The sequence below is a fragment of the Leptodactylus fuscus genome, chromosome 7, assembly GCF_031893055.1.
Source record: "Leptodactylus fuscus isolate aLepFus1 chromosome 7, aLepFus1.hap2, whole genome shotgun sequence".
In the NCBI taxonomy this organism is placed as follows: domain Eukaryota; kingdom Metazoa; phylum Chordata; class Amphibia; order Anura; family Leptodactylidae; genus Leptodactylus; species Leptodactylus fuscus.
Window position 1 is genome coordinate 106,552,374 of NC_134271.1, and position 19,660 is coordinate 106,572,033.

The 19,660-nt window shown below is 40.5% G+C and overlaps 1 protein-coding gene across 1 annotated transcript in view; it reads right to left on the minus strand.

Moving 5' to 3' along the window:
* MNAT1 (MNAT1 component of CDK activating kinase) overlaps window positions 1-19,660 on the minus strand; it is a 102,351-nt gene that overhangs the window by 65,725 nt on the left and 16,966 nt on the right. Inside the window, exons 3-6 of the mRNA XM_075282789.1 lie at window positions 16,869-16,942; window positions 12,714-12,817; window positions 9,892-10,032; window positions 2,742-2,861 (exon numbers count right to left, since the gene is read on the minus strand). Of these exons, the coding sequence (XP_075138890.1) occupies window positions 2,742-2,861; window positions 9,892-10,032; window positions 12,714-12,817; window positions 16,869-16,942 (439 nt within the window). The remainder of the gene's footprint in view (window positions 1-2,741; window positions 2,862-9,891; window positions 10,033-12,713; window positions 12,818-16,868; window positions 16,943-19,660) is intronic.

The following is a 19,660-nucleotide window of genomic DNA, read 5'->3' on the forward strand; positions in this document are numbered from 1 at the left end:
AGCAAGGTCTCTCCCAGACAAAGATTTGTAAGCAGACTAAAGTTTCAAGATCTGCTGTTCAAGCGCTTTTGAAGAAATGCCAAGAAACAGGCATCATTGAGAACCACAGACTGATCAGCCAAGAAAACTTAGTGCACCAGCTGAAAGACACCTCAGGCTTACGGCCCTTAAAAATCGGAAGCCGTCCAGCTCAGACCTAGCAGAAACCAGTGAGACCCAGGTACACCTCATCTACTGTTTGGAGAAGTCTGGCTAGAAGTGCTGTTAATGGACGTACTGCAGCCAAAAAGTCATACCTTCAAATGTGTACACAAAGCTAAGCGACTCAACTATACACAAAAACATTGGAACGGAGCTACAGAAAAATGGCAGCAGCTGCTCTAGTGAGTAGCAAATAATGAGTGACTGCAGGCAACAGTGAAGCATGGTGGAAGTTCCTTGCAAGTTTGAGGGTGCATTTAAGCAAATGGAGTTGGGGATATGGCCAGTATTAATGATGTCATCAATGCTAAGAAATATGGGCAAATACTTATACATCATGCAGTTCCATCAGAGAGGCATCTGGCTCCAAATGTATTCTGCATCAAGACAAGAACCCCAAACATACAGCCAATGGCATCTTCTCTACTAGCTACAGAAGAACGAGTCCTGGAAGTGATGATATGTCCTCCACAGAGCCCTGATCTCAACGTCAACCAGTCTGACTGATTTACATGAAGAGACAGAAGGATTTCAGCGAGCCACCATCCACAGAAGATCTGTAGTTAGTTCTCCAAGATGTCTGGAACAACCATCCTGAAGAATTCCTTCAAAAACTGTGCGCGAGTGTATCTAGAAGAACTGATGCTGTTTGGAAGCCAAAAGATGGTCACACCAAATAAAGATGAGATTTACATTTCTCTTTTCTTCATTCAATTTACATTCTTATCAGTTAACAAAAATAAACCATTAAAAGGAGTCTGTCAGCAGTACATGGGTTATAAGCCTGATCCCAAAACCTTGTAGAGGAGAGTCTCCATTTTCCAAGTACACTTCTGTTATTCAGATTAGCCCCATGTTCGTATAAAATTACTGTTTTAGTGAGATTAATTAGGAAAATACTTAGGGGAAGGGGGGGGGGCTTAACTCCCCCAGGCTTTAGTCTCCGTTCTAGATTCCCAAATTGCTTTCCGCTCAATTGCAAATGAATAAATTGTCAATTTATATGAAATGAGGCTCCAAAGCGGAATAGCGAAACTACCGTACATACTCGAGTATAAGCCGACCCGAATATAAGCCGAGGCCCCTAATTTTACCACAAAAAAACTGGGAAAACGTATTGACTCGAGTATAAGCCAAGAGGGGGGGGGGGAATGCAGCAGCTACTGGAAAATTTCAAAAATTAAAATGGTCGGAGTTTTTGGGTGCAATAGATGCTGGGAAAAGGGAGGGGGTGTTTTGGTTGTCTGTCTGTCCCTTCCCTGAGCTTGAGGACTTGGGTTTTTATTCCCCCACTTGGAATTCAGCCTGGCTGAATATAGGATATCTACAGTGCTCCTATTAACCCCTGCAGATACCCTATATTCAGTAGACCGGGCACTTTCAGACACAGGGATACCTAATGTGTATGTGTATCACAGTAAAGCTCTACTTTTATATGTATTCTAGGGAAAGGAGGGATTTAGAACTATTTTTTTTTTTTAAAGCTTTTATTTTTCTCACTATTTTATGGGAGATTCTATATATTACTGTTGCGGCTGGTCATTTGCTTTTGCTTGACTCGAGTATAAGCCAAGGGAGGCTTTTTCAGCACAAAAACTGTGCTGAAAAATTCAGCTTATACTCGAGTATATATGGTAAATTTGGAAACTGTAGAAAAAACAATTTTATCATTTTTTTCCTATGGCATTCACCTTGTATTGAAAACGACCCAGTAACTTTCATTTTTCATTGCCACCAATGTTTGATGTGTATGTATTGTATGTATCACTTTTTATTGCTTTTTTTCGGAAATCTGTCACACAGAGTCCAGCCGTGAGCGCCGGTGAGCGTATTATGCGCTCCGCGGCTAAAACATTTTTTTTTGTTTTGTTTTGTTTTTTAACCGGACAGAGTACTGCATGTCCGACTCTGTCCAGTTTTAAAAAAAAACAAAACTGTTTTGCCGCAGAGTGCAAAAAACGCTCACGGCTGGACACTTTTCAAACCCATTCAAATGAATGGGTTTGAAAGATGCCGGCAGGTTTCAGTCTCCTGCTCTGTTTTGTGCAGGAAACGGAAACCTGCAGAACGGAGTACGAGCGCAGATGTGAACGAGCCCTTAACTGCAAATCATACAGTATGTGCAGGCCATATGAAGAAAGGTGTACTGATCTGAACACTGGGCGCAATGAAATGGCAAGTTAGAATTTAATTTTGTACACATTCTGAGGAGGGGCAGCAGTAATTCACACAGGTTTGGGACCATAAACCTCAGGTTTGATTCCAAACCACCTGACCAGTTCCTTTAAAGTTTTCCATCAGCATTAGATTGACAGTAGGGTGGGCTGAAAACATTGGCAAAATTGGTAATGAGGTCAAAAACCAAGGATGCTGTGGGGGTGGGGGGGGGAGTAGAGACAGGATGGATTTCTTGTTTTGCTTTGTCAACTGAAGTGGCAGACACTCATCTCTCATGTTCTATAAAAATGCCATGTATATCTAGCCAAGCCACTCAAAGTAAACACCATTTTACCCATTGAGCACATACTTAAATGACTTACCATTTTGATACCAGTAGAAAATGTGACCGCTGGTCTTGCCTTTTCTATCTGCACTTCAATTTGGGAGGTTTTGCCTTTGTGTTGGGCCAAAAGGATAGAGGCAGGAAGGTGAGAAGTCTCCTGGATTAGGGAGAGACAGGAATAAAATGTAATAATTACATTTACATTAAAACTTTAGGAACATACACAAATATGCTAAAGAGATCACCCAAAAAAGGAGACAGACAACAGACACAGTTATCGGACTCCCACTGAAATGAAGAGGTGGCAGAATTCACTTCACACATAGGAATTTGCAGTTGAATTTGAACACCCCCTAAGGTAGGAAAGAGAGAGAGGGTCTGTCCAGTGCAACTTCTTATCATGCACCGGTGATCAAGGAGAAAAGAAAAATACCCTCTATGGGGCAGACATCTACAGGGGGGGGAAATTAGACCCCAAAACATCTAGGACCCCTTATTAATTTCTACCTCAACCCCTTTCAGTTTGGGGCTGCTGAAGCGATCAGTTGACAGCTACAGGTCCAGTTCAGGGTACCTATAACAAACCGCTGATCTGATTGAAGCAATCTCTGGAAATATATTACACCATAGCCAATCAGAAAACTAAAGTCTGCCGTAGAGGAGATCCCAAGCAAACCTAATTTATTTATTTTTTTGGTAACAAAAAAATATTTTTTTTTCCTGACATCAGATGTAAACTACCCTAATAACTAACATCCCTTATATTGAAAACCAGACTGGTTCAGCCACAATCTGCACTGAAATAGTAATCCGTAATTAAAGGGGAAAAAAAAAAACAAGATTAAATTGTCAGCACCTTCAAACTAGACATGGATGAATACTTTTAATAAAGCAATGGGTGTTGATCACGGTTAAGTCTTCCAAAATGAAGAAGGAGATCTTTTACTATTTGTTCTGTAATCCGAGATTCAACAATTAAAATAGGATTTCGGCTATCTCAACAAACGTCCATGATAATAAATTGCCAATAGAAAAAAAATATGTTAAAATATTGTTTAATAAAACAGCACTCGCACAGGATTGTACCAGAGGAACTGCCAATGAAAGCAACTAAACTGGGATTTCATTGTTTTCCCTTTAAACCCCACCAACTAGGAGATAAAAGGTGTAAGGCCTCATGCACACACAGTCTGGAAAATCAAGAGCATATAATGCCGCAGCGAATATGGTCCTGAGACAGGGGTTCCCTGCGTTATAGTGACGTATGGTGCTAGGACTCCCTGTCTCCCTAAAGCTCTCCTGCCCAGTACTATATACCGTGCGGGACAGCAGATTATAGATCAGTATAACACAAGGAGTCCTGTATTCCCAACTGAATTCAGTCCAGAAACAAGGACAATTTACGGTCCAGGTTTCTATTTGTCCGTGTGCAGGTAGCTTTAGTTATTGCAAAAAGTGATCAGAATATTTACAGCACAGCCATAAAGGAAATCTGCACCATGCCCAAACAGATTAACTTGTCACCACAGTGTTACAGAGCACATTACAGTGATAAATAACTTTCTTATTCACTTTTGTAGATTTGATGAAATAGAACTTTGTAGTCTTATGCAAATGAGGCAGTTAGTGCACTGAGGGCGGGGCCTTTATCCCTGCAAGAACTGCCCTTGCTGGGTGGGTAGAATAGGTGATGTCATAGCAGTGGAAGGATGACATGCCACTGCATGTGGTGGCACAGGCAGGAGTTGGTAGGGGGGTGTGAGTGGTAGTGGCAGTGATTTCAGCGCAGAATACCCCAAGTGCACCAACTGCCTCAAGATTTCTAAATTGTTGTCCTCTAAATCTACAAGTGATATACATGACAATGGCATGCGGTTTATCACTGTAGTGTGCAGCAAGTCTTGTAGAATTTTGTTGTCTCCTTGAAAAATCGGATACCTTTGTAAACGGACACTTAAGTAAATAAGATCCATTAGACACTTTTGTACTCGGTTACTACAACATAGCAGAACAAAAGGGATATGAATAAGTTTATACAGTAAACTTCTATATATAAGGGCTAGTTCACATGGAATGGCATATTGGTGTCCCATTTAAAACAATGCAAATTGTGAACGGACACAGCTAGTGTCCAATGCTAAAATCTTCTGCGGACATTAGCATCGGACACCGACGCTAGGGTGAACCCTGCTTAATATAGTGGTGGCAGATATGTATCCTTGGGGGAGGTGGTAGGCTCCCTTTAAGTCAGGCCATCACTATCAGATAAGTGATTTAACTCTTGGCACCCCTGATAATCTGGTGTCTGACATGACAATAGTGCTTGTGAGTGCTGCTGGCTCTTCATGCTTACCCCAGTCCAACCATTCAAGTGAGTAGGGTGAAGTTGCTATAACCTGTACTGCAGCTACCAAGTCGATGCTGTGCATGTAAATTTTCACAACAGCCTATGCAGTCTCATCAGCAATTAATCCATTGCAATGTGTAATAGCGGCAAATCTCGCCTAAAAAGCTGCACTAAAAACCTGCATCGCAAACTGATCTGTGCAGCGAGTTTTCAATCTGGAGCAAGTCACTTTATGTTAAGATTTGCTTTAAATGGCAAGTTCTGGATTTACAAAAAAAAAGAAAAAAAAAAAAGCACTAAGCAAAATAGTATGCTGCGCTATTTTATCCTGTAATAAGAGGAACATCTCATTTGTTGGATTTTGCTGAAAACCAAGAAAGCAGATCATAGTAAATAAGATCCATTAGACACGTTTTTACTCGGTTACTACAACATAGCAGAACAAAAGGGATATGAATAAGTTTATACAGTAAACTTCTATATATAAGGGCTAGTTCACACGGAATGGCGTATTTTGGTCCGGATTCTGATGTGAGAAGCCGCATCAGAAATGGACCAAAATGCGCCTGCCACAACGGTCGCGGCTTCTGATAGTCGCAGCTTCCCACTCCAGTGTAGGCTCAAATGAATGGGCCAGAGTGTGGTCGCGAGGCAGACACCGGGGCAGACTCAGCCATGGAATCCGCTTGAAGAAAGGGCAGCTCATTTCTTTTTTCCGTGAGCTGGAACATACCGCACATGGAAAAAGAGAAATCTAGTGGTCTACATAGACGTCCATTGTGAGGGGGCGGATTGTAAGGTGGATTCAGCGTCAGAATCCACCCCTTTGCCCCGTGTGAACAAGCCCTAAAGACATCAATATAGTCATCTATATTGACATGTCAACAAACACTGCCTATAGTTAAGCCATAGCCCCCAATGAGTTTCAAAGTGGACTGTATTACACTTAAAGCCTTACCTCTGTTGTTCCAATTCAGCAACATGTGAATATGAGTGCAATATATATATATATATATATATATATATATATATATCTCAAATGAAAGGAGAAATGTATAAGAATACTGTGATTTGCGCTACTATAGGGCAGTACTATGGACAGGGGTTTTTACTGCCTCTTTGGGCACTACTGTCAGTGCTACATTTGTACATGCACCATTGGCTTCATCTTTATGAGCGCTACTTTATACATAACACAGTGACACAGTAAAGCTTTTACTTTAGCATTCATCGGATAACAGAATACAGCCTGAGCGCTGTTAGAAGCCCAGAAGTCGCCAAGCAAAGAAAGAGCTCGGTCAAGGGAATCCATTTTTATTGACTTCAGTGGTGTAGGTTTCAGGACCACCGAAGCAAGGAAGGCAAGGGAGATAATGTCACAAAATCTCCATTGTATGAATTCAATAAAACACAAAAGCTTTTTATATGGTAGAGTGGAGCCCAGTGGAACGGGTAATTGTAAAATGGGTAAAACCGCAAAGAGCAGCGACTACCAGGGTACTATTTATAATAGTGTATACAAATGATCTGACTACTCTGCAGCTAATGCACCTTAAATCAATTAAAAGCAGAAGGAATGTGGTGACTGACCAGAACGGCTGAAGCACTACATTCTCTCATTTCCACGTATTTACGCTTCTAAATATAGGGCTGTGCTGATATAATTACATTTCAATACTACAGTTGCCTCATAACAAATGTCTGCTGAATTTCTGCATTATTTCAATATATATGGAAGGGTCGACACTTTGGGGGAGATTTTGTGAGCCAGGGTATCCAAAAAACTCTGACATTGACTATATTCCATACCAAAGTAATTTCATTATCTTGTTGGCTACTGGAATCCACTGGTGATCAACTTTTAGTACTGAGGCACAGTCCCATCGCATCAAACATTAATATAGGGAAAATGTAGTACTGCCTGATACCCAATGAAGCTGGTTTTCTCTCAGATTAGTAAAGGGAAGTCCTAAGTAGGACCTACCCCTCCCTTATTAATATCAATATGTCCTAACAGAGAATATGGTCACCAGTCGTCCCAAAAGGAAAACAACTCGGGATTAATGTGCAAAAGAGATTGTCCAATTTATTTTATATTTATAGCCTAACCCTAACCCTCAAGATAATTCACCATTAAGAGATCAATAGTGGTCAGACACCAGGGTTCCCGCTGATCAGCTGTTTAAAGGGCCACTGTGAGTTACGTAACCTCTTATTTGGGGGGGGGGGGGGATCTGGTTTTTGTATAGAGGAAGAGGAAGGGGGTGGGGGGGAACAAAAAAAAAAAAGAAAAAAACCCACACACCACACCATACTCCCTGGTGCTCCAGTGTCTCCCACTGTGATCTGGTCCTGCTGCTTTGGGGTCGTGGCCTAAGGAAAAGTGATGGATGAAAGAGACCGTCCCAGTTCCTTTACTTAGGCCACTGATTGGCCTTAGCGGTCATTTGCCGCGGAGACTTCCACCAAAGCAAGACCCTGGAAAAGCAGAACTGGACCATGGAGGGAGACAACGGAGCAGCAGGAACAGGAGAGTATGGATTTTTTTACTTTTTTTTTTCTCGACCTACCCTATCTCCATGCAATAAAAGGGTAATCTTGGGACAACCCCTTTAACGGTTTGCATTGCATGCCATCTGTTTCTTAGCAGCTGTGCTTTGTAATTACAGCCTCATCCTACAGAAATTAAAGGGGCAGGCTATAATTAGATTGCACAGCCTGAATGAAATATACAGTGTGCAATGTAAACAGTGGTCACAGAGTCACACTTGTAGAAGGGCTTTGGCCCCTTCAAACAGCTAATCTGCAAAGTCAGAGCCCACACTGCTTTCTTATTGATGACCTATTCTGAGGATAGGTCAGCAACAAAAATGTACAAACCAATGGAACATACTAGGATTGCAGATTCGGTTGTGTGCATAAAGCCTTACAACGTCCATCCATGTGTCTCCACAAAAAAACTAAAATTGAACCCCCATCATATGATGTTTTTTCTCCTCTAGCTGTGTTGTGCACAATCCATAATAAAAGGACAGGGTAACACTTTAATATGAGGGGGGGGGGGGGGGTTTGCTGTGGCTTACCTGGATGTTTCTCTCTGCATCCCCACAACTTTTATATTGTTGAAAACTAGAAAGCCACAGATGAAACTTGCAGCAATAACTTATATGTTGTGTGTCTAAACCCTGCAGCACAATTCACTTTCTGTTGCAGGATGTAGTCAAACTATGTGGGTAATCTGTGTATAAATCTCATGCACAGTGCTACAATCATGGCGTATTTGGTCCCATCCTTAGGCTCTGTTCACACTATCATTTTCTGTTGGCTGTATACATTCATGAAAAAGCTATTTGAATGTATATCAGATTCATTTACTTTAATAAGGCATTCAGACCCAAACAATTGCCCTAATTTCTGTTCCTTATTAGCCAATTATTCAATTCTACTCAGTCCAAAGCTTGAAGGGGTTTATGGGGATCTCCACCAATCTGCTGATATTGTGTTGTGTAACCTATGAAACTTCCTTTTAAAGAGGACCTTTCACCACTTGGGGAACATGCGGTTTTATACACCACTAGAAAGCATACATTGCGCTGAATTCAGCGCAATATCGGCTTTCACGTTCTGTACCCCGGGTGAAGAGCAATCGGTGCCTGTAGCTCTTCACCGTCAGAAGGGTGTTTCTGATAGGGTGTTTCCTCACCGCTCAACATCATCGCTGAGCAGTAAGGAGCGCCCCCTCTGACAGTACAGCGCTATAGACGCTGCTGTGAGGAAGGGCGATCCTGACTGACTGTCTGTAACGCCCTTCTGACAGTGAAAAGCTATGGTAACAGCACCGATAGCTCTTCACCGGGGGCACAGAACTGGCTTTCTAGCGGTGTATTACATCGCATGTGCCCCAGGAGGTGAAAGAACCTCTTTAATATTAAACAGGCTGTAAAGTGTCAGTGAAAGACTGTCCATACACCTATACTCAATGCAGCATGTACAGCTGAAGCATCTACCAAAGGGGAGGGACTTCAAATGGCTGTAGCTCTTTATACCACCTAGAAAAATGGGTCCTGTACCACAAGAAAGCTTTCATATGCTGCCAAGATTGAAGCCCAAGCCATAAATGCATTAGAGATATTACTAGTTAAAAACACAGCAGAGAATGTGATGTGACATGCAGCATGAAGTGCCATATATTATGTGCAAATTATAACAGGTTCGGTTATAGCTAGTACTTCAATCTTGGCAGCATATGAAAGCGGAGAGTCTCCATTTTTCTGGGTGGTATAAAACGATTAGTAAATTCCCCCCTTTGGTAAATGCCTCAGCTCTCCATATCCACAATACAAATGTGTACGGACTTTCCCTAGTAACTCAGTCAGAGGTTGCTAAGGAGAATGTTACAGCCAGTTTTCTCTTTTAAAAAAGTTAGGTAGGTTAATAAAGGATAGTACACAAATGGTCACCAAACAGCCATGACTCTATAGCATAAAATAAAAGGGGCCACACGGTGGCTGAGTGGTTAGCACTGCAGCCTTGCAGTCCTGGTGTTCAAATTCCATCAAGGGCAAAAAACCATCTGCAAGGAGTTTGTATGTTCTCCCTGTGTTTGCATGGATTTCCATCCCATATTCCAAAGACATACTGATAGGGAAAAATGTACATAGTGAGCTCTATGTGGGGCTCACAATCTACATAAAAAAAGAAATTTAAAAAAAAAAAAAAAGTGTTACTTTAAAATTAGTCAAACATGACTGGTACTATGGCATGTTAAAGGATTGTGAAATTGTGAGAAAAAAAAATAAAAAAGAAATAAAGGTATGAAAAAAATTGACTTGTTATTTACCAGCTGATCCAACAGCTCCTGCTTATTCTTTCTTTTCATCATCTGCTGGAGATGCTCTTCCTTCTGCACAAGGATCCTCCGCTGCTCATTCTCCTGTCTCTCCTGTTCCAGGGCCTCTTCTAGCTCTTCCTGCTCCCTAGTCTAGGGACAGTATGAGATGCTCAATTACAAACCAAGTCATGAGAATATATATATATATATATATATATATATATATATATATATATATATATATACACATACATACATACATACACACACATATACACTGTGTATATATATATATATATATATATATATATACATACACACACATACATACACACACATATACATATATTACCTCTACAGACATTACTTTTGTGATGACACATTTATTATGATATGGTTATGTATTTTACAAGCTGATCAAATCTAATACAATGAAGTCTAAGTTGGTGATGTAATATCTAGCAACTAAAAGGCTGGTCAGTTCTAATCAGAGGAAAACCAGTGCTATACTTAAAGGGGTTGTCCAGTTTCAGAAAAATATTGAAACACATTTATATAATGAAAACTTCTACAATTGTCCAATAAACTCTGTATCCTTTCCTTATGGCTTTCTATATATCGCTTGCTGTCATTCCTAAAAATTAGTCCATGGTCATGTGATGAGGACACAGGTTCACAGCTACCAGGCAGATGTCTGATTACTGTGCTGTGACTATAACGAACTCTGCACATGTGCGTCCATCACATGACCATGGACTGATTTTTATCCACTGGAAGGAAGCAGAATAAATGACATCAAGCGGGCAGGGATCTAGAAAACTGTGAGGAGATATAGATATATATATATATATATATATATATATATATATATATATATATATATATATATATATATTTATATACACACACAAATAATAGCATTTGGCAATATTTATCTGAACCTGGACAACCCCTTCAAACCCAAGTCTGTGAGCTCTATACAAAACATCAGATTTTAGAGTAGTATACACTCTACATTTGTAGACTAATGTAGAGACAAACATTTTCACCATTATTAATAGAGTACTCCACTTTTTTTCACTAAATACTTTAATGAATGATTCATGAGAACTAAAGGGATGGTCTAACTATCATTTAATTATATCAGACACGTATACTCCGCTGTATGTAGAGTGGAGATCCGGACCAACGTTCACAAATGTCTCCAATGTTTAACAGGTTGTCCAATTAGGTGAAATAGACATCATAAATGGGAGATGTATGCTAGGAATCCCCTATGTTAGCTAGTTAATAAGCTGCAGTAAAGAGCTTCCTCTGACTGTTTCTCCTTGTGGAGACTCATCTGAAGTGTAAGCAAATTAGAGGAAGAAAGCTGCCTCTCTAGCGCCACATGCAGCTTCCCTAGAAGTTGATATCTGAACTCGTTCGCAGGACTTTCAACATGACAAGGTAACAACCTGTAATAGGTGGCATAACTTTCCTCCTCCTGGATGACAGCTAATATGCATACTCTTGTCAGTCTGTAAGGTCTCAGGATGAACCTTTAATACATGATCATCTACTTATCTTATTGAATGCCATGTAATAACACAATTCTCCTAAAGTGACTGCTGCAGAAGAAAGAAGTGGGCTGTCTACCGCATCATGTGATTGGCAAGGGTTTCAGCTGCAGAACACGTGACGATCAGTCTGGACAGGGGCTTTCTTCTTGGTGAGAAGTACATCAGCAGATAAAATAGAAATATGTTATATAACTATATATGTCCTGCTACAGGCTCTAAGCAGGGAGGAGAAAAAGCATTAGCACCTCAATTCTCCACTCCTTGTTGCTCTCCTTACCAGGGATAGATATAGGGCAATCCTTCAGAGCAGCATGGAGTATGAGGTTGTTTATCCAATTGTTTCCCCCTCCTCTCTACCTGGGATCTGTATTTTGGCATTAACCTTTTACAGTTATAAATGCTGCTCCTCCTAGGCTCTCTCTGAGAAGCAGAAAGAACATCTATATCCATCTTAAATTATATCCCTTCTTCTTTCCCTGAGAACACAGCAGACGCTGTACTGTATTCTACTCAGCATCCATGACTAACAGAGCCTCGGCAGAATGACATGCACTTGAACATTTTTTTGCTAACAGTACTTTACAAAGTTATTCTAAAAAGAATATTTAGAATAATTTTCTTCTTTCCATTGGCATCCATGATACCATTCATTTATGGCTACATGAACATGAAAGGAGTTTGGTACTTAGACCTGCATGCAGATTTTGCTGACATTCTACAATGTCTCTGTGGAAAAAAATCCATATATCCCACTCAGATTTTGTTGTGGATTTCACCACATTCAGCGTAAGGGGTGAGATCTGCAACAAAAGGAATTGACGTGCTAACGATGTTAAAATCTGCACTGAAACTCAAACTACATGCTGAATATTTCTGCAGTGTGGAGATTTTTCTATATACAAACTCTCATGGAAACTTTGCAGGCATTATGCAATGTGTACATTCTCCCTAAGGGTAGAGCGCTCAGTACAAAGGAAGACATTCAAAGGAGTGGTAGAACATCAAATTCATCAAGCTTTGACCACTCACCTCATCAAAGCGAGGGAGAGGGAAATGGTAAAACTACTAGTTGAAATTGACATCATGAATTCAACACATTGAAAGTCACCGGTTTTATTACCTACATTGTAGCTACCATTTTCAGGTAATCTGCATTCTTTACAGTCACATGCTAAATTTTGTTAACAACAGATAACATAAGATACACGCTCATGGCCATACATTAACATACGCTTCGAAGCACAGATATGTGTATGGTGCAGCACTAACCAGTTTTATCTTGTTTCTCTGAATTGTGTCCTTGTTTAGTTTTTGGTATTGTTCAACTTTTCTTTTCACATTCTCCAGATCCACATTGTTAGTCATATTAAATACTGTCCAAGAGAGGGAAGAAGAGAAAAAAAAACAAAACAAAAAAAAAAAACAGTTAAACTTGTTAAAGTAAACTAATATTTGAATTTATGGAATTCCAGCAAATGGGTAGTCTTTATAGGTTATTAAATGGTGTCTACCATCTCCCCCAAATATATTCAACTTTCACCACCGTGTTACAGGGCACATTACAGTGGTTAACATACCTTAGCTATGTAGGCAACTTTTGTAGATTTGGGGGGTGGAATATGTAAATGAGGCAGTTGGTGCGTTGGAGGTAGGCCTCCAGCCCTTGGAGCATTGCTCTTGCCACTCAGAACCCTATAATCTCCTGTGTGCATTACCTCCAGTGAGAGCTGATTCTCCTACTGCTATGATGCTATAACATCCCGCATCCCACTTGAGCAAGTAAGAGCAGTGCTCCGAGGGCTGAAGGCCTACCCGCAGGGCAACAACTGCCTCATCTGCACAAAACGTCAAAGTTGTTTTTTTTTCGTTTTTATGTGCTCTGTACCAGGGTGGTGGCAGTCGATATCTGCTTGGAGCAGGTAGTAAGTGCCTTGCACATCATTGCATCATATTACATATAAAGCAGTGAATGAAGAAATGTTCACTTCAAAACAGTTCTCGAATATTATAAAATGTACAAACTTGCTTTCATATAGCACTAAGGCTGCTGTGCTATCCAATTTATTTCCAGAGATATCACTGGTTAAAAACAGTTGGGATTAGGATATTTATATGTAGATATAGAATATATACGAAATACTTATTCCAATCCTGATTTCGTTTTCACCAGTGATATCTCTGGAAATAATTTAGATAGCACCGCAACCTTCTATATGATATGGGAAAAAAAAAAAAAAAAGGAAAAGTGTCCTGTTTCATACCTTCCTCACAGTAGCATCTATTGCGCTGTACTGTGAGAGGGGGGCGTTACACACACACACACACACACACACACACACACACCTCTTTAATAAAGTCTTACAAAATGTATTAGTGACACAAATATGGCCTGAATTGTTTATTTTTTTGCAGGATTACTCGATTTTTAACTATGGAGTAAAAGCTGCAGTGTACAGGACTTCCAACTAGACAGTTTACTGCTCTGGACTTTAGCTGTGCGTTAGGTATTTTCCTGGCATTGTTAGGAGTTGTAGTATTGAAGCTTTTCTACTTTAAGACATTTTTTGCTGATATAATTTTAGGTTTTAGCTGACCGCGCGTCTTTTTGCGCATGTCTTTTTGCGTGCGTATCATACGAACATGCCATTGAACTCAATGGCTAACTACATTTTACACGTGTATTTTTACATGTGTAAAATGTACAGAATACACCGAGCGTAGACAGAATACACGGAGCGTAAACTCTGTGTGAAGGGGCCTTTAATGAGAGTCTATTCACCAAGTTGAAGCTTATGAAACCAGCTACACAGATAGGTCACCTGAATGTAACACCTTTACCCCTCCATGAAAATTCATGCCTCTGTTGCAGAGATCATTTAGTCATTTGACAATATGCAAATGAGCAGTCTGGAGCACTGAGGGAGGTTCTGTTACTCCAAACTGTTACACCCCACACCGTTTTAACATGCCTTGCTTCCTTTCTTCTTTGAGTGACAGAGCCAGAGAGCTACGCAGAAATGTCACCTGGTATTACTGATTTAATGTGTTTTCCCCTGGTGACAGACTGTTTAACCACAGCAGGCATTTATGGCATAAACATCAGACAGAGGCACTTCTCTCTAAAGTGAATGTCCCCCTGCCCCTAAGACTCTTTTACCCTAACCCTACTGACAGTATTGGATTTTCTTCTCTGTGCTAGTGGTGAGTTTCGCATCTATCAGCCTTTTTTTTTCCCTGCATATCCTCTGTAAGTACCATTAAAGTGTTTTGTGGATAAACTCCTTTAAAGTTACCAAACAGATATTCTTCCCTCCATTCATATGCACAACCATTTGAGCCTAGTGTGCATGTATTCTATCTGGGGTAATGGGAAAAAAAAAAACTAATATCACCTGTGTTGGCAATGTACCGTATATACTCGAGTATAAGCCAAACCAAATATAAGCCAAGGCCCCTAATTTTACCACAAAAATAAAAGATGGTAAAACTTATTGACTCGAGTATAAGCCGAGAGGGGGAAATGCAGCAGCTACTGGAAAATTTCAAAAATTAAAGTGGTTGGAGTTTTTGGGTGCAGTGGGTGCTGGGGAAGGGGAGGGGGTGTTTTGGTTGTCTGTCTGCCCCTTCCTTGAGCTTGAGGACTGAGTTTTTTTTTCCCCCACTTGGAATTCAGCCTGGCTGAATATAGGGTATCTGCAGTGCTCCTATTAACCTCTTCTCGATGGAACAGGAGCACTGCAGATCCCCTATATTCAGTAGACCGGGCACTTTCAGACACAGGGATACCTAATGTGTATGTGTCTCACAGTCATTTTCTACTTTTATATATATTCTAGGGAGTGATTTAGAACCTTTATTTTTTTTTAAAGCTTTTTTTCCACCACTATTTTATGGAAGATTCTATACATTACTATTTTTTTTTTTTTTTTTTTTGCTTTACTCGAGCATAAGCCAAGGGGGGCTTTTTCAGCACAAAAACTGTGCTGAAAAACTAGGCTTATACTAGAGTATATATTGTACCTCCCCTGAGGGGGGGGGAAAAAAAAAAAAAAAAAAAAAAATCAGGGATGTCAAACTGTATGTCAAAGGACAAGCTGCTTTTAACTTGTGGTATAAAGTCTTCTAATCCCATTCATTTCTTAAAAATTACAGATTGCTTTATTTTTGGGAGTATGCAAATCAGTCCCAAATACAATAGGGGTGTGGCAGAGCCTGGATCAGCTATGTTCCCATGCTGCCTCCATGTAGAAAACTCAACCCAGCACTGACCCCAGGCATCAGATTGACAGCCTTTACTTGTTTTTTAGCTTTAGATGCTCATTGAGTGTCCCTTGGCAGGAGCCTGCTCTGGGTACACTCACTGAGCCTCTCAGCTAAAAACAAGGCAGAAGCTGTCAATCAAATGTCTAGAGAGTTTACACTACAAGATACAGGGGCTTGTTTATTAACCATTTCTCTGCTGTCAGATTCCCTTTAATAACTTCTAGTACCCGCCAATGAATGACTGACAGCCTTCTCTGTATCCATACCACTAAGGAGACATCTGTAAAGTTAAAAGGCCACTAGATGTGCAACAGACATTTCCTGCAAATCTGCAACACATCAGCACATTACATGGAAGCTGTCAGAAATTTCACTCCTCGCATTTGTTGAGATATATTTTTATTCACTACCAACTTGGATGTCTTTATAAATATGTACCCTGAGGATAATAGTGATATAAATGTATTCTTCTCTTTTTCTTCTAGTGCTAGGTGCTTGGTTTCCTGCTGTCCCGATCATGTGATATAATGTCTGTGCCATTATTTGTAACCATACTTGGTAACGCTTACTTATTAATAGGTTGTTACTTGTTCACGTCTTACCTTTGATACCTTTACACAATGCCGCCTTCTTCTGATCCTCTACCATATGTGTTTCTCCCTTTACTCCTTTTATTTCTATATTTGAACACTTGCAACATGCATCATGCTTGTATTGAGTACACGTAGGGCTCGTTCACACGGGGCAAGAGGGGGCGGATTTTGACGCCAAATCCGCCTCAAAATCCACCCCCTCACAATAGAGACCACTATTGTTCTATCTTGCGCTAGCGGAGTGTTCCCGCTCACGCATAAAAGAAGCAAACTGCCTTTTCTTCAGGTGGATTCCTAAAATTTCTCTGCAGCCTCTTATAGTTAGGGGGCGTTTACACTACCGTCGGTGTCCGACAGGTAGTGTCCGCTCAAAATCTGGCGCGGGCACTAGCTGTGTCCGTGACACCTGTCATTTATTTAAATGGGCATCGGGTGCGTTTTTTGCACTCCGTGCCCGTCCTTCCCTGTCCGCAAGTGAAGATGTCCGACTTCTCAAGCGGACAGAAAAACCCTGCATGCAGAAGCTGCCATCATATTGAATATTGACAACCATCCCCATGAGACATACCTATTTCCTCAATTTCTTCCAAATAATCATTATATTCTCTCAGAGATGGAAAGTCTTCTTCACGCTTATTATATCTAGTGAGAAGGATGGAGAAAATTAAAAATAATTCAATAATTCAGTAACTTCCATTCAGCCTAATGGATGTCTAATCAATAGAAATTCAGTTTATGATATTTTCTCAATGTTAGGTGTCAGTGTATAGAGCAATTTAGCATATGAAATAAAAAGCACTTCAGGGTACTTTTCTCTTACTGCGGAACACAGAAAAATTTTAGATGCGAGATGTCACAAAGACTGATGTCACTATTTTCAACATGTCATATATGTACCTGGCCTGTATGTCACACATTACATGTATTCTGACAGATTAATGCATGGAAGGATAACATTATACAAGCGCCCTTGAGGGACTTGAATGGAACTGAGCTGCTGTTGTACTAAGAGATCAATTAACATGAAGTCATTGGCAAAGGGAGGCGGCTGTAGAGCTCATGGGTGTCACATATTGATGACCTGATTGATAAGGATGTAAACCCTGGAAAACACCTTAAAGCTAAAGCCCTATGTAGGAAAACACAACTAAAATGATTTAAAAAAAAAAAAAAAAAAAAAAAAGTGAAAACAGATTGCATTTTCTTCCATCTTGTCTTTCTTTAAGTTTTTGCTGCATTTTTTCTGTTATTTTAATTCTCCTATATCTAAAATAAACATGCTGAGTTTTTCAACAACCTATGCATTTTGAAACAGCAACTATCGTGCAGCTCATTTTTTTCCTGCAATGTGTGGATGAGACCAAAACGAAAAATCTCAATCACTGGTACTTGTAAAACTAAGTATTTTTTCTGCTGCATTTCTGCCATGTGTGTGTGGGGGGGTAGCCTTAAAGGGGTTGTACCATAATTTAAAGTGCTTTATTATCCACAGGATAAGGGGAAAAGTCTGATGGGTGGGGGTTTGACCCCCAGATCCTTATCCCTTCAATTGAATAGAATTGAGGGACTCTGGACCACCGTTCTTGGAATCAGTGAATGTCCCAGAGGTCAGACACTGACCAGTTCCTCCTATCCTGTACATAGGGATAACCTTCATTTGTAGTAAAACCACTACCATAATATCATCACCTATGGTCCCACCACAAGGTCACAGTCACTAAACAGCAGTTGGGAAGGGGGGGTCCATACACTGGCCCATACACTGAAATGCCAAAAAGCAATACAGGTAGTCCTCGGGTTACGACGTTTCGTGGTTACGACTAGAGATGAGCTAAATAGTAAAGCTCCCTCGTAACAGAAAGCTGCCAGCACTCCTGACTAGCAAGGACAAGCCTGCGGCAAATCAATGCTTGTTCTGCAGCAGGCTCGTCGGAAGAGAGCTGGCAGCTTGCTGTTACAAGGGAGCTTACCTTTTCTCATAGGAATGAATTGACCAGCGTTGATTGGCCAGTGTACAGCATTCGGCCAATCAATGCTGATTCTGCCGGAGGCTCGTCTGTGAGGAGGTGGAGTCTAAGATCGGACCACAGCAGTCTCCATTGTGGTCCAATATTAGACTCCGCCTCCTAGCCAGCGTTGATTGGCCGAATGCTGTACACTGGCCAATCAATGCTGGCCAATGCATTCCTATGAGAAAAAGTAAGCTCCAGCATAAATGCAAGCTGCCAGCCCTCTCTGTACAGTACATGATTTAGTGTGCAGCGGGTCGGAAGCGAGGAAGACTGTACTGTACTGTACATGCTGCACACTAAATCACGTTGATCCGTTCCTATGCAAACTGAATTTCAACGCAAGTCGGAAACATACCATACGACGATGAGTAAGAACGGATCAACGTCGTAAGTCGAGGACTACCTGTAGTCCATGAATGGCTTGCTTAACTTCTTCCGCCGACGGCATTTTTTGATTTTCGTTTTTCATTTTTGACTCTCCCGCTTCCAAACCCAATAACTTTTTTATTTGTCAACTCTCTGAGCCATATGAGGTCTTAATTTTTGCGGGCCAAAAATTTCTTCATGATGCCGCCATTAATTATTCTGTACAATGTCCTGGGAAGCTGGAAAAAAAAAAATTCAGAATGGGGTGGATTTGAAGAAGAAGTGCATTTGTGCGATTTTCTTACGGGATTCGTTTTTACAGCATTCACTGTGCAGCCAAAATGACATGTCATCTGTACTGCATGTTTCGGTACGATTCCAGGGATACCAAATTTATATGGTTTTATTTACATTTTAACAAAAATCCAAAACTATGCTAAAATTCATAAAGCGTCTTTTTGCGGGGCCGGGTGTACTTTCAGTTATACTATTTTGGGGAAATGCTATTGCTTTGATCGTTTTTTTTATTCAAATTTTTATCAGAGGCAAAACGGTGAAAAAAATGGCAGTTTGGCACTTTTGACCTTTTTTCCTGTTCCGACGTTTACCATACAGGAAAAGTATTTTTATAGATTTGTAGAGCAGGCTTTTTCGGACACAGGGATACCCAACATGTATGTGTTTCACAGTATTTAACTACTTTTATATGTATTCTAGGGAAAGGGGGTGATTTGAATTTTTAATACAATTTTTTTTTTTTTTTTTTTTACTTTTTTGCAATTTCTTTTTCCTTGTATTAGACCCCCTAGGGGTCTTGAACTCTAATGCAATGCATTACAATACATTGCAAAAAATCGTCATTTCTTGAAAAGTACTGCAGACAGCCCGGGGAACCTTTACAAGGCTCCTGGCTGTCATGTCAACGTGACGTCAGCCCTGGAGCTTGCTCCAGACGGCGATCACCGTCAAAATGGCGGTGCCC